Below are 16,077 nucleotides of genomic sequence, written 5' to 3' on the forward strand. Positions count from 1 at the left end.
CAAATTATTTCGTAAATACTCCTTTTAACGGTCAAGGAGTAGCAAAAAATCGCAATCTGCTTGCTGTGACCCTGGTACTGCTGCATGCTGTTGCACTGGGAGGTGACCCCGCACCCCGGGGACCTAGCAGGGCTCTCTGGGCTCAGCTGAGCAGGCTCTGGTCAAAAGCAAGGCTTGTTCAGCACTTGTCTCAGGCAGCCACAGAGCACAGTGTGGAGCCAGCCAGGCAGGCTGATAAACCCGACTGAGCACGACAGAAACTGCTCTTCAGAACAGTCTGAGAAGGCAGGAGAGATGGGTAAGACAGACCAGAAGAGAGGCAGCAAGCCTAGAAGGAGCAACTATAAAATGAAAGAAAAAACAGACACAAACAAAAGATGGAATGAGATAAGGTTCTAATGCATTGGACAGGACAGATAAGAGGAATGACTTAGGAAAGGCAAAGTGAAAGGTAAATGGAATCTACAGCAAAATGACACATTGCGAAGAATTATTTTTTTTTTAACAAGGTGAAAGTACAAATTTCACATTTGTTTTTCAAAAAGCTGACAAACTTTGAAATCAGCTGTGCATTTTTCATGTAATGGAAGGTTCTTGCAGGAAAGAACTGGGGGAGCAGAGACTCCCTAGAGTCTGTCTATGGACAGGCATACCATTGTAAAACAGAAGTGCCAAGCTGTTCTGCTGAGCACCATTAATTTTCTTACCATTCACGCAAAATAGGTATCGAAACTGCATCCTCTTAGGCTGTCTTAGAACAGCTTACTATAGGATCGAAGGTAAACCAAACATTTTGGAGAAGGGGAAGATATGGGTTGTCTTATTTCACTTTGGCCCAGGCCATCTAAACCGATTGCACCCATCACCTGGCAACTGCACTGTGCCTTGCATCCTCATGAAACAGTCCTGCTAGTTTTGCCTAGAGAGCTGCTAAAGGCACTACAAACAATATTTCCAATATTTCTTCCTAACAGAAAGCGGTCATCGAGTTAGGTGACAGCAATGAGAATGCTGATTAAAACCAGGTATTTCTATGTAAGAGCTATAAATTGGATTGCATATAGGTTTTAAAACTAGCTGATTGAGATTTTTTTAAGTAAAAGCCGTTTTGATTAAATGGAAACTTGCATGGGAAAATACCATTTTTCATTAAAATAACGGGGGCTTTCATTGAAAACCACCACCAAACTTTCCTCCTTAAAACCCAAATATTTTAGTTTTAAGCACTATAAATCAAAACTCTTACCTATTGAGAACAAACCCATTATTATTTTTTCTTTTTTTTTAATTATAAACCAACCCACAACTGTGCAGGAAGTTCAGGAATATGAGTGAATGTGCTAAAAGTTGAACCATCACCAATGACAATTCCAATGACAATTTCTATATACTTACGGGCACACACACAGACAACTCTTCAACCTGCACCTGGTAAGATGGGCAAAAGCAGGTGTAACGCTATAGCTATACATATTTGTGGTACTCGAACAATCCAGGCCTGCCACATGCATGCTACTCTAGTACTGAATACTAGATACGTACCAGACGCTTCCTGACATTAGCGTTATTTTCCCAAAATAATATCTTTAAGAAAATAAAAATATTCAAAGAACTGCAGCTGACACTATCACACTTTCACTGAATCACCTTGTCCCACCAAGCGCAGCCCTTCACTGGCCCTATTAGCAAAACCAGTTTTCCTCTAGGAATTTGCCCTACTGCAGATCTCAGGCTAAGCTGCTATAAATAATGTAACTTAGTCACAACTTCTTTAATTCAAAAGAGTTGCAAACCATGCATTATACCTCCAACAATCCCATTTTCCTTTGTTGTCTCCATTTTGACAGTGGACTGATTTGATGACTTCACCTTTGAGGTATTAATGGATTCCAGGAGGGAGACAAACTCTAGAAAGTTAGATTCGTTGGGCACCTGACCTTCTTTAGCTTCTAGATCCGATTTAGAAGTTGGTAAGATCTTTTCTTTGTCAGATACCTCCACGAAATTCTTACTTAAAAGCACATCTGTCCCACTGTCTACACTCAGCACCCGCATGTGCCTCTTTTCATGAGCAGTTCTACAGGACTGCGGGTCTAGGTTCTGCAGGTCTTCCTTAGAAGTTAAATCCACAGTCTGGACATTTTCAGAAGCATTGTCCTGATTTGGATCTGAACAAGTGTTAGTTTCTAAAGGAGTATTTGCTGGGTTGCTGTGCTCTTTTACTGCATCACCCGATTCATAGCCAGAGCATTGATTGGATGACAGCTCTGCCTTTAAAATTTCTGGAGTTCTTTCACTTTCACTGACTTCTGGGAAAGCCTTACCTTTACTGTCATCGGACAGGTCAAAAGTGATAACAGGGATTCTGAGCTGTTCGTTAGTTTGCTGACTTGGCCAGCCTGCTGTAACTATACCAGACTCGTGGGCTGAGCTCACTCCCTCAGTTCCCGGAGCCTTTAGGTGGACAGAACCCGCTAGGTCACTGAGGGTGGTGTTTGGTGTAGTACTCATTGTGATGACAATTTTAATGGGCTCACATAGCTGGTCTCCAGGAAGAGAGTTGTCCACAACTGCAACAGCAGTCTCACTGTCTGAGCAGTCCAGGTCCTCATGGGTATTACCAATGTTGCAAGAACCTTCCATGTGCTTGGAATCTTTGGTTGCAATGGCATTGCACTGTGGACAGTTACTGGTAAAGCCTATCTGTGGTGATCCATCAGGCAATTTCTCTCTTTTGTAGCTTTTAGGGTTACTCAAATGGTCTGAAATAACTGAATTTTCACTGTCCCATGGCTCTGAAGAAACTCCAGTCCTTAGAACATCACCCTGTGATGAAGAAATATTGGAGAAGTTTTTAGCTACATCTCTGTCCGCAAGAATATCTTGGGATCCATGCTGTCCAAACGGCTGTCCGTTTCCTCCTTTTTCATTTATTCCATTACCAGAAAATGTTTCCATAGCAGCTGGTTTTGTCACTATTGCTGATGTGGTGGCACCTGAAGCGGAGGCTGTAGAAACAGGTAATATCTCTTCTTTGATACAGGGTGAGGTAGATGAAACTGGTGGTGCAGCCTGGTCTTCTAATACCATAACACCTAATAAAAAACACATGGGAGTTAGGTCTCACAAACATGAACACTTTGCATTATTCAAGAATGATCTTTAGCAAGCAAAATCTGATCCAGAGCAAAACAAAAGAAGCTCAGATGATGTAGCTGATTAAAACAGTTCCTAAGCAAGGATCTTTTTTGTTAGCTACATCTGAAATACTATAAAAGCAAGCTGGAATCCTTCCAGGTCAGGATACGTGTAGCAGCATGTCTATTTATTTTAAATTATCAAAATAGCTAAAGAAACAACTAATATCCAAACTAAAATGTTTTACAGAATTATCCTCCCTTAGGGAGAGATGAAAAAAAAAAAAAAAGCCAGTGCAGCAGAAGTTTGTTATATCACTTTGTGTAATTCCTAAATAGTTCCATGGGATAAGGTGATCGACCTTAACAAAAAAGGAGATAAACTAAAATATATTGAGACACCTCAAGCACTGGAACTGTACAGAAAGCAAAGCATGCTGCAGTATACACTGCAGAGCTAAAGGTCAACAATCGAAACAGGAGTCTACAGTCAGAAGATATTCAAGAGCTTTAAGATGTGATCTGAGCACCAACTTCCTGGTTTAATGCTTCAGAGGCACAGAGCTGCTCAAGAACGTGGGGGGAAGGCTCCCTCACCTACCCATGTCAAAATGGGAAGAGCTACTTGCACACTCACCAAAATGCCACATCCCAAACAGTTTGGCTTACAGCTAAGAAAGCTTAGTCTGTTAGCTCAAGAGAATAAAATCTCTAGGGAATTCTTTTCCATTCCGCTCCTAACATGAGGCACAACAGAACCTGCCATGGGGTCCTCTGTGCCATTTTTATTTTTGTGTCAAGCAATGACTAAACAAAGGTTTAAAGGGATTTATAAGGTCAAGATACCTCTGAGATCTTCAATAGTTTCCCGTGTTGGCAGCTCCTAAAAATAAAAAGAAACAGACAAAATTAGCATGGGCATTTATTAAATTCTGTTGGAAAAAACATCTATCAATGTAACATCTATCTAATTAAAGGTTAATTACAGCATTGGCAAGTTGCTTAACATCACTGAAATTTGGACATGTACCTTGCACAAAATGCAAGGGGTGGGTGGGGGAGATGGTTATAGAACAGTCATGCTCCAAATTGCATCATTGCAATTGTGTGTGATGTCTGGGGAGGGGAAAAAAGAAACCCCACAGTAAGATTTAAAAAAAAAAAAAAACACATTTTGCAGGGCCTAATCCAGATAATTATTTTTTTTTAATCATTAAGGAATAGAATGTGTTTTTGTCTGTTCCAGTTTTCCAGCTACATGTTTCCAAAGCACTAAAATGAAATGTTTGGTCTCCAGTACTTGGTTACAATTTCTCAATGGAAAACTAGAGGACAGAGCCATTATATCATAGATTTATTTAGTTTGCAAGGAAGCTTTGGAGGTCATTTAGTCCAAATCCCCTCTGCCATACACACACACTCAAAGCAGGTACAGTTTGAGCAGGTTGCTCAGGGCCATGTTCAGCAGAGCTCTGAATATCTCCAAAGATGGAGATTTCACAACCTCTCCAGACAATCTCTTCCAGTATTTGACCACCCTCTTGGTAAGGGAAAAAAACCCCAACCAAACACACAAAAAACCCTTATATCTAATTGATCTAATTGTAGCTTTTAATGCCTGCAAGTTGCAGCCACTGTCTCTTATCCTGTCAGTGGGTACTTCTGAGAAAAGAGGAAGCTTTAGGAAGCTGAAGACAGGAGTAAGTAGTTCCTCTAGTCTTACAAAAGGAGGTTTTTTTAGCCTTACAAAGGCTAACACATCCCATCTGCCTGTCCTCATACATCACATACCTCATTCCTCAACCACCTCGGTAGCCTCTGCTGGATTCTCATAAGCAGGTCAATGTCTGAGGAGCTCAAAACTAAACACAATACTCCAGAAGAATACTTCAGGAGCCTAAATTCAACAGCCTAAATACAAAACTAGAAAAAAAAAAGTTTGGGGAAAAATTAACGTGGCACTCTTCTGTCCAACAGGCACCAAAACCAGAAGGAAAATAATTATTATCTCCTAAAATTTCACGGTGGTATCCTGGCAGAAGGAACAGGAAACTAAGTTTGACAAGACCCGACCCAGATGTTCACAAACAGGAGACTTGGACAAGATCCCAAGAAGAAATGGCTTTGCAGAATGGACAAATACCAGAATACTGGGGGCTAGGACAGAAACAAAGTGAAAAATATTTTACCTCATAAAAGAAAACTATTAATGTCTGTGAATCATACAGATGCTACGAAAAGGTAAAAACACTCCAGGAAATGAGGAAATTGTTCCAATTTGGACCAGGATTTGAATAGTTTGCAATAAATAGGGACACAGGGTGGGAGTGGAGGGATATGAAGACACAATGAAGTATCAAATAGCTACTTATTCAAAGATCACTAACCATCCTCTGCACTGACTGAGGCAGGAGTCCTGTAGAAAAAATAGCATGGGATCACATAATTAAAGATTTTATCACAGTATACATGGGGAGTAGCTTAAGATAACAGACAGCATTATTCTGTTTCTTAATTTTTTTAAATACTTAACTCTTCAATCTTCTCATGGGTGTTTCCTTTTTTTTTTTTCATTAATAACATCTACATACATCCCCTTCATCACTTCATATGCTATTGATTTAGAAAGCATGGCCATTGGCACAGCACACACACGTATTTTTAAGCTCATGTAGGCATTTCCTAGATGTAAATGTTTTTTATGCTTTGTTCAAATACTCAAGATGTGTTGGGTTCACTTTATAAGCATAAGTCTAGTTATGCAAAACCATATTATTAATGCTCCAGTAGCAGATCCCCTTCTGTGGCAATGACAGGCTGCTCTGATTGCATGATTGCACTAGCCTCTTCCTTCTTTCAAAGCAGCCACAAAAACCAGTTGCTCTTGGCGAGATTTAAAAAAGCCATTTGGTATCTATAGAGCAGACAGACCCACTCCTTAGAAGTGCAGAATTATGTACACTAGTTTCAGCTTTGCAACCCAAACCTTTAGGACAAGGCTGACTGATAACATTGGTATACCTAGTAGATCCATGGAACTGACCCTTCCTCCCCAGGGCAGACCTGTGCTTCAAGTGATCAGCACCTGGCAATACAAAACCCTGTGTGGTTGGACCGCACAAACAGAAGACACTACTACAGAAAACCACATACTAACCATTTCTGGTGAGTTCTGCAAGTGCAGAGCCTGTACCCTTGAACTGTCATTAATTGTTTGGGTAGAGTCATCTTGGTTGGACTCAGTGTTGACACCATTGTCCCCAGTGTTATTGCTGAAAAGGAAGCAAATGAAAAATAAAGCAATGCTTCTTACCACAGAGGATCACAGTGAGTTTTGGGAAGCTGAGGAATAATAAACAGAATAGGAAGAAGTAGCACACCACAATGAAATGACAGCAAGTTTTTCCTCTGCAGTGCTGAAGGCAGAGGGCTGAAAAATACTGTAATAACCCCTATTTGTAGCTTCTTCCTCACCAAGACAACTTGCTGAATAAATAAATAAAAATCCCTCGGTATGAAATGGTACTGGTGTCTTTTCAAGTAGAGCATTGCTATAAGAAATATGACATATCTTCAAACTTCCTATGTGTACGTAACGTCATTTAGTCTGCCTGACACACACACTGATTTATTGGCACAAAAGGATGTTGGGGGCTCCTCATTAGACATAACAGTCAAATGCTGCTCCTTTCACAACTTTTGCTTTTTACCTCTTTCTGTACATATTGCTTATCTAACTGCCTGTTTATTTACAAACGTCTCATCAAACAACTGTTTAAAATGCAACACATAATGTGTATTAATATAATCACTAGACTACAAAATAACAGTTGTTCTTTTTGTTTTAGCCAAGGCAAACATACATCCACTATTAATTACACATGCTATAAGACAACTTCTTGATCACTTCCTTTGTAGATGCATCCAACTATCCACCAACTCTTTATGCACCTATTTTCTACCGGCTTTTCCATGGATATAAGCAAGTATTTTCACACAAGGTTTACTAATGAGTGAGAACATGTGTTGGTTTAGCACAACAAAAGTTCAGTTAAAAAAAAAACCACAAAAACAAAACTATAGTGAAATGACAAAAAGTACGGGTTTGGGCTTGTTTGTTTGTGAGGTTTGGGGGTTTTTCCTCCAAAAGCCTTATTTTTAAAACACTAGAGCTGTATACAAGCTATAAAGTTATTTACCTCAGGGTCTCAGTCACTTTTCCATCGATTTTTTTGTAGTTAGCTGGCTTCAAAAACTTGCTCAACGAGCCCATCAGCTACCAGGGCCTGTTTAAAAACTTCTGTCATCCATCTTGTCAAAATACTAAGTTCTTTATTTTCTGATCAAGTCCTAAATAATGGACTGTGGTGCCTAGGACCTCCTACAAGGCACAGTTATGTCATTTAACATGCAAGTTTTAAGTGAATCTACCTCTACTTCTTAGCCAGAACAAAGGCAGAATAATGAAAGTTTGCAGTCATTTCATCAGCCAGTGAACAGGAAGACAATGAGGTTCTGTTTAAATAAGCCAGGCTAGAACAACTGATGAACCTCTTAAATAACTGTATCAGACATCTGTAAACAGGAAGTAGCTTTGTGGGCTGGTGAAAACTAATGAGAAAGAGCCTGAAAGGCATCACCCAACCTAAAATTAAAACCTTGTATGGTCAGTGATACACATAAGACGCATTTCTCAGAAAAGCCTCAACACGAGCAAACCTTGACACTCCCAGCAATCTCACTGCCAGGAGCATAGCACAAATGTGCATGTGCAAAGGCACAGAAGACCAGTAGGATAGAGGTACACAAATGATCTTGACACTACTTAGCTTGCACAGAGCTAGCAGCAGCTACTGCAAATGCACCGAAAAATACCCCAACTTCTTTTATGCAGAGCTCTCTGTTGAAGCTTGACTGGTAGCCGTAACAAACCTACAAAGTTAAAACTTTGTTTGGACATTTTTGTGCAGCCATCACTATTGGATATACCTTATTTCAGCATTTTTCACATCCGTCATAACGCTTGGGAACACTGGAAGCTGCTTGCCAGCTTCATTTGTTGTATGACTTAATCTTGAAAAACCAGCAAGAGAGGTCTCCATTTATTCCAAAAAGTGTACAGTGGAATATTCTACCTATTACATAAATCTGGAAAATGTCAGTACTAGTCTTTATCCCACTACTATTTTTACTTCTAACAGCAGCTCAACCTGGAAGCAGCCTTATTGACTTTGACTGTTTATTTGCAGCAGAGACATAGCACTTGGTTCCTCAGTAGGGAGGCTGTAAATACCTACCAAAAAACCCTGAGAAATACAAGCGGTTCCAGCTTTCCTCATGAATAGGACCACAGAAGCATCATAGGCAGTCACAATAAAACATAAGGGGGAAAAGCAACTTGCACATCTAGGCTGGATTGAGAAGGAGCTTACTACAAACACATAGAGACAACATGAACTCAGGTTTCAAAACTGTGATATTATAGCATTTTCTTCAGCATCGGGTACATACCACTTCCTTTCCTCTTTCCAGCAGGTAAGCACAGCAGGAAAAGGAAATAGCAAACACGTACGGCTTCCCCAGAAAACTTCTCCCAGGTTTTCTCCAGGACCTTGTAGCACCTCCCAGACTGGTCTCTCCCTGCTGCCTTCACTGTGCCCAGCTACTCCCCTGACCTCTGACTCAGGTGCAGCTCTGCCTGCTCCACCACAAGCATGTTGCAGCCACCAAAAAGAAAAGCACTAGGCAGTTTTTTAAAAGTGTAATTCCTCACACAACTAACTGTAAGGGGTTTCTGCTATGTAGGACCATGGTGCAAACTCATCCATTTACAGAACATACCAGCAATGTGCAATGAAAACCTTACCTATGATTTGAGGGCTGAACCGTGTTTCCTTTTGGAACCTCTGTATCTTTACATTGTCTTCCATTTTTTCTTGAGAGCTTTTGTTGAATTACTTCTCCTTTATCAAACATAAGGTGCAGGCGGTAACTGATCACCTTTATTACTGTGAAGAACACTGTCACCGAGCTGCAGTACACAAAAACTGTAACTGCATTTGCTGGAAAAGCCTACAGAAGGAAATAATAAAGACATAATCATAACAGTTTATTTTGAGAAGAAACTACTAAAATCTTTAAAGTAATGTTCAAACTCTTTATTCCTTACTGTCTATTATTTGTACCTCTACTGAGTTTTATAACCACAAGTAATATTTCATCCAGTATACTTGAGTTCTGCTCACAAAAAAGGTCTAAGCATTCCTTCAAATTTCAAACCATTTTACAAGATTTATTCTTCTTTTGATTAGCTGTGGATATTATTTATTTTTTAACAAAATCAGTAAAATCTCCCAGTTGACAAACTTCATAAACCCTCTTCAAATACTGCATTCCCAGGATAATGTAGCTGCAGCCTTTCCTAAACTATGAACTTACAAAAATACAGACACAAAATGAAACATTAGTTATCCACAAACAGGAAACCCCTTCTGAAATATTCTGTCATCTTACTCTGCTTCTCAGTTACAATTTAACAGTAAAATCCTGTAGTTTGATCTCCTTTTTCTAATACTTCACATGTTCCCAAGTATCTTTACCGCTGAAGAATTTTAAATAATTAATCAGGACTAGTCAAAGCAAATGACTAAAATGCATTTGGAGAGGCAGCATCTTTGAGTTCTTTTTCTGAAGTTCATAATTGTTAATTTGCAGCTGTTTGTGATGTGTTTGCTGATCTGTGACAAGCACCGTATTTCTTAGTCATTAAAATTAATTACAGTTCAACTATAGTCTGTAAAGTTCTTCCACAGACATAACATACTAACAACATTTTAATATGTAAATACTTCCTTACAGTAAAGGGCAAATCATAGTGATAGACACTTGCAGTTATAATTGAAGGTACAAAGCTTTTACCATTATAGTCATGGAACACCCTTATGTATTGTCACCCAGTTCCAGTCTCCCAGTGAGTTTAACCTCTTCCCAGTTTTTTTGGTTTTTTTAAACAGAGCATTGTTGTAGCTGCACAATTTGTAGCAGCGAACAAAAAAAAAAACAAAACAAAAAAATCCCAAACAAACAAACAAAAAACCAGGAAGATTGTGAATGCTCAGGATTTGCTAAAAGCCTACCGAAATTTATTTTTAAGAACGGTCTTTACTTTGGCCCTAAAGCTATCATTTTAAGTATCAGCACTGCAGGCCAAGTCTTTTACATTTGGATATGAAAGATCAGAATTCTTTTCAAATTCATAAATAAACGACATTGACCACACAGGTGAAGGGAGAGGAACACAGCATGCTTGCTTCATCTCTAAAACAAGTCACTGCATTTATCTTGGAGTTGAAATGAACATGTTGAATCATTTCTGTGTTTATTACAAGCCAGTGGGTTGCTATTCTGCTGCTGCTTTTGGCTTAGTGAGACTTCATACCTTCAAGATGTACATGTGAAAATTTTCAGGCAAATCCTTTTTTATGACTATTCTGATTCATACACAAAGAATCTCTTGCACAAAAGTGGAGAAGCTATTTATCATGTAGGTACTACTTACTAATGGTCCCTGACAAGAAAGACAGTACTTTCTACAAGTTGAGGCTTAGTCTGTTAAAAGTACTTTGTAATACCATGTATATATTGACACTAAGCATACCCTTCAGGTTTTTAGCAAATCCGGGCCAGACGCAGGATCAGTTTGCAAGGCCACGCTCCCCGGGTATAAGGTTTGATGGATGAGGCTGAAGAATTTGTGGTTTATGACTAATTTATTTGCAAAATACAAGTTAAAAATAGTTTGGTTTCACAAAGAATGATAGCAAATTATCTGTAATGATTTGTTTAATAAAAGATTTGTCCACTTCGCAAGGAATCTCTTCAACTATAAACTAAAAAGCACAGGCTGACCACTTATGAAATAGCAAGTCAGAATGAGTCACTAGAAAAGTGCTCCAGGAGTGATGTTCATAAACCTTAATAAATATTACATGAATAATGTCAAGAGGACACAACAAAAATAGACTTCCACTAGTGCAGTCTATGCGCACAGAGCACGCTACAAGAAAGAATCAAAGGAAGCTCCTAGATTTCTAAGTGGAAAAAGAGGGCCAGTTTTAGCAAGTGCTGAGTGCTGGATGTCCTCATCCCTGCCTTGTGACCAGACCTACCGGAGCTGTGCCCGAGCCTGCCTGTCACCTCCCTGCCCATCTGCCCAAGTTACACAGTGCTTCCCCCTGTATACATGCCATGCATGCTCACAATCCCAAGCCTGCCTATCTATAAGGCGGCCAGTGCATCCTTAATATTCTGAATCTCACGGCAAGCTTAGTACAAGCCAACAGCTTGTTCCCTGCCCACATGAACAGGAATTAAGCGAAAGATAAAGCTGAGAATGGAAAGCAATTGATTTTCTGAATCAGGCTTCTTGTGCGAGGTCATATGACTGTGGTTGGTGTTCCCAGGCACAGACAGGCAAAAGCTATCAAATCTGCTTGAGCTAAGGAGGAATTAAGTTACAGACCACTAAAGAATTATATGACAGATTCACTTTTGATGCACTATAGTTATAATTAGCCTGGTTTCCTATGGAAACAAGGTTTTATAATTACACCATGTGTCTGTGTATTCATCATCTCTCTCCATCCCCTCTGCTGAGTAACTTTTTAATTCTTTGGCTACTTTCAACTCACTTTGAGAGAATACACCCCACTGGGACAAGGTCACAGCAGCACCCCTCCTGCATTAACGAGAGGAACCCATGCAGCTCTCTGACCTTCTGAATGACAGTAAAATGAATGACAGTAAAAGCTTTGATTGTGCTGACATCTTATTAGAAGCTAGAAAACAACCCATCCACAAATACAAATTCATTAGAAAGCAGGTTTCATGACATCCCACAGGTTTCTGTAGAAGCTGTAACTCTAGCTTTCTTTCCTTTTGCCCAATTAAAAACTCTACCATAATGTACTTTTTGTTTTCCAGTAGCTTCCGTTGTTATACCCTGCACCAGAACAGTGTGGGGTCTCAGGCAGAAATACAGGCTGGTGTGCTGGGGCTTCCACCCGTCCAGAGAACGGCCAAATTCTTCTCCACATGTCTACTAATGTTATTCAACTAGCAAAAAGGCAGAGGTGACTAAAGTACATACCTCCTCATATAAAGGTGTGTAACCTCTGAACAAAATACCACACCTTATAAATTGGATTGAATTACTAATGTCAATTAGACCCAGATGTATCCCACCTGATGCATCTAAAGCAAGACAGTGCTGCACCTGGGCCTCACTGTCTTGGGTGCTACAGAACACAAATGAGGAAACCACTAAATAAAACATGCAGCCAGCCACTACCTCAGGGTTGCAGGGGTATGAGTGGGAATTACAATATTAGAGCCAAAGAGAAATATTTTTATGTTAATTTAGGTGCATTAAGAAGAAGGAGTTGTCCATCGCACAGTATAAAACACAGGAAAACAGGCAGCAAACAAAAGTCCAGGTGTACATTCAGTTGTAAGTGTGCATCCTACCACACAATAAATACAGTAAGTACAGTGTAGCTTACCACTCTTTTGTGGAGGTATATCCTTACTTTTACAGAGAGGTTAAGTGTGGCCAAATGGGACAGGAAGCAGTTAACACACTGCAAGTTTTATTACAGTTTACCTCTGAGTAATTTATGTGCCCACACCCTTATACTGCCACATCATACTTCTATCACAGCATAATTTGAAGTTCTAATGCGTAAGAACTAACAACCCTGTAAGTTCAAGGGCTTTCTATCCAACACAAGGCAGAAGAAACACTCAAGAAGCCACTCTGGGGACCCACCAAAACGCGGATGCACATTCCCTTGTGGCTTGTAAAATAAGCTATAGTACAAGCATTCCCAAGGTTGCATCTCTGTGTCACTGGTGTTTCACTGGGGCTGAATTCAGCCCAGTGACTTTGCATAACAATTGCCACTATTTTTGTACACAAAACACCTGGGAACCCTGGACTTTTTGGTGGAATAAGGTAACTTTAATTCTTAACCTACTATGAGAGTTGAAATGGAAAAGTTAGAAGAGATCTCATGAGAATTTTGAAAGTTGATTTTAACACCAGCAATGCTCCAAATAATATCCAATGTATATTTTTAATTGTATATTTACTGTTACACAGGATAAGTGAGAAAGAAAAGGAAGACATGGAAATACAGATCTACATTTTCAGAGGTGGAGAAGCTAATAAAGGAACCATTAGTACCAAAGTAAGCTATGCTGACAAAGCTAGAGTGAAATCCTCGATCCACACGACAGACACAACTTGATACTATAAGCTTCCCGACACTACTGTCAGCATGTCTCTGCTGAGCCAGTGTGAAAAAATCTAAAAACAGCTGGATGAGGTTTGCCATTTCATTCAAATCAAACCATTTCAGAGAGGCTGTCTTTGATAAAAGTCTGATTAAGATATCATCCCAAGCAAAGCAAAATTTTAAGTAGTAGCACTCTGACTTGTTTTGACTTTGCCATTTCAAGAAATGTCACTTAGTGCTTTAGCTGAATCCAAAACTATTGGTGTCAAGTGTAACATAAATATCGCCCCAAACATTACTGAATAAAACTGCCCAAAGAAAACCTCCTGTTAAAAAGCAGGTTCGAGTGTCCGAGTGGCAAGAATGCATGTCTTGCACAAAGTTTACAAACCACAACTACTTATAAGCAAGAAAACAAATACTTAAGGACATCATTACTCTCAAGCAGCCAGCATAATAAATGCATTATTCTTATCAAGGATGAAGCATTCCCATAGCAGTATATAGCTCAATAACACAAGTCCTACATTTAACCAGATGATTCATCATAAAGTTGGCCAGTCTGCAGAAAAAGCAAGTCCACCTAGATAGGCAAAGATGAAGCCTGAGAGAGAAACAGAGTTCAGTAGATAAGTTAGGTTTTCTCCCCTTCCCGTTAAATAATGTCTTTTCTTACTGTAGCTGTGGTATAAAACCTTTGTATCCAGTGCTATTTTGTGCAACCCTGCATGCCTTCTTCCATGCTATTAGTACAGAAGTTTCCCACAAGGAAATAAATATTCTTCTAGATGCATGCATCAACTGAAAAAAAAATTAATCTTTACTTTTTTTTTTCTTTTGAATCACAAAACCCACTTTGACAGTAAATCCTACAATGTAAGACTCTTGGTGCTTTGCATAGGAAACAGGCCTTATCAATCAGTTCATTAACTCCATGTTAAGCCATGCTTATAGGAATCCACTACAGCCCACGCCACAAAATACAGTATACCAACTGGTTTTTAAAAATACAAGATTTGCCTTTCACTGGGATTGCAGAGGGATTCATGAATGCTCCTTTGAAAAATCAGGCCAATGTCTGACCACGAAGGGTGAAGAGACCTATTCAGAAATTTTACAAAAAAAAAAAATCTACAGAACTTAGTTGAGTCACTGTGAGAACCAAAAGGATGGAATCTTTTTCCAGTGGAAGCAATATTCAGTTATAATCACTAAAGAGCACACCAATGAATAGACGTAATGATCCAGCAAACCACGCTTTTAAGCTCTTCTCACAGTAGGAAAACACAAAAAAGGAGCAAAAGTTTCAAGTTTTCAAAGACAATAATCTTAAAGTCTGGCAATGAACTCCAGATATTAAAATTATTTATTTGCAACATTTAACTTTCAGCACAAAGAGAGCTGCATGTCACGAAGAGCCACGTGACTCACCAGTGACATTCAGCAAGGCATATTAATGATGTGCTATTTGGATTTTTCCATCTATTTACCCTTCTCAGCAGGTAAGGCTGGAGCAGACTTAGGAGAATAAATGTCTCTACAAGAGCTTTTTTCGAACTAACGTCCCCACAGCCGTGCAGCACTTGCAGAGGCCGGCGTTGCACCCCTTCCCAAGGCGCCCCACCAGCTGCCTCAGCAGGATTAAGGGGTCCAGCCCCGGACTAACGCACCCACCGTTAACCTTTAGGGACAAAATCCTTCGGGACAGACCTATCTTTTAACACCCCCACCCCCTGCCCTCAGAAGCCAGGTGCCCCCCGTGGCGCTCAGGCCCCCGCCGCCCCCAGGCCGGGCCCGCGCCCCCCCGCCCCCCCGCCGCGCCCCGGGCCGGGTCTCACCAGGTGCAGGGCCATGGGCAGCGTCAGCAGGAACAGCCACAGATAGAGGTGGCAGCTGTTGGTGAAGGCGCCCTGCTCCGGGTCGTGGTACCAGCCCCCGGTCAGCGCCGCCCACACGCCCTGCCCCACCAGCCGCGCCGCCGGCGACACCATGGCCGACCCCCGCCGCCACCGCCGCCCCTCAGCCGCCCGCCGCCGCCGCCGCCATGCCGGGCGCCCGCGGATTCTCCCATGGTGCCCCGCGACGCCGAGCATCCCGCCCGCCCCACCCCGAGCGCCGCCGCCGCCGGGAGGCCGCTGCCAACGGGCCGCCCCCCCCCTCCGCCGGACACAGCGACCCGCGCGTCCCCACCGCGGTGCGGGGGCCGCTGCCCCACCGCCGGGCCGGGGGCCGCGCCCGGTTGCCGGTAGCAGGCGGCAGCGCGGAGAGGGCGCAGGGCGGAGAGGGGCCGGGCCGAGCCGCGCCGCGGCGGGCAGGGGGCGGGGGGGCCGTTCTGGCGCGGAAGCGTCCGTCACCGCGGCGTCCCGCCCCGGGCGGCTCGAGGTGCCTCCGCAGGTGCAAAAAATGCGCGGCCGACGGGCGGCAGCGGCTCTGGCGGCGGAGCTGCGGGCCGCGTCGGTCGGAGCGGCACAGAGTCGTTTAGGTGGGAAAAGCCCTTTAGAGCTCACCAGGTCCGGCCGCTACCCCAGCCCTGCCAAGCCCAGCACTAACCCACGGCCCTCAGCACCGCATCCACGCGGGCTCTAAACACCTCCAGGGATGGTGATTCCACCACCTCCCTGGGCAGCCTGTCCCAACGCTTCACC

The 16,077-nt window shown here is 41.8% G+C and overlaps 1 protein-coding gene across 1 annotated transcript in view; it reads right to left on the bottom strand.

Moving 5' to 3' along the window:
- The window catches only part of PCNX2 (pecanex 2), a 159,744-nt gene extending 144,234 nt beyond the window's left edge, over window positions 1-15,510 (bottom strand). The window contains exons 1-5 of the mRNA XM_056342869.1: window positions 15,271-15,510; window positions 9,004-9,209; window positions 6,295-6,409; window positions 3,984-4,020; window positions 1,806-3,095 (exon numbers count right to left, since the gene is read on the bottom strand). Of these exons, the coding sequence (XP_056198844.1) occupies window positions 1,806-3,095; window positions 3,984-4,020; window positions 6,295-6,409; window positions 9,004-9,209; window positions 15,271-15,423 (1,801 nt within the window). The 5' untranslated portion in view covers window positions 15,424-15,510. The remainder of the gene's footprint in view (window positions 1-1,805; window positions 3,096-3,983; window positions 4,021-6,294; window positions 6,410-9,003; window positions 9,210-15,270) is intronic.
- Between the last annotated feature and the right edge of the window lie 567 nt (window positions 15,511-16,077).

This window comes from Falco biarmicus, chromosome 6, assembly GCF_023638135.1.
Source record: "Falco biarmicus isolate bFalBia1 chromosome 6, bFalBia1.pri, whole genome shotgun sequence".
Taxonomy (NCBI): domain Eukaryota; kingdom Metazoa; phylum Chordata; class Aves; order Falconiformes; family Falconidae; genus Falco; species Falco biarmicus.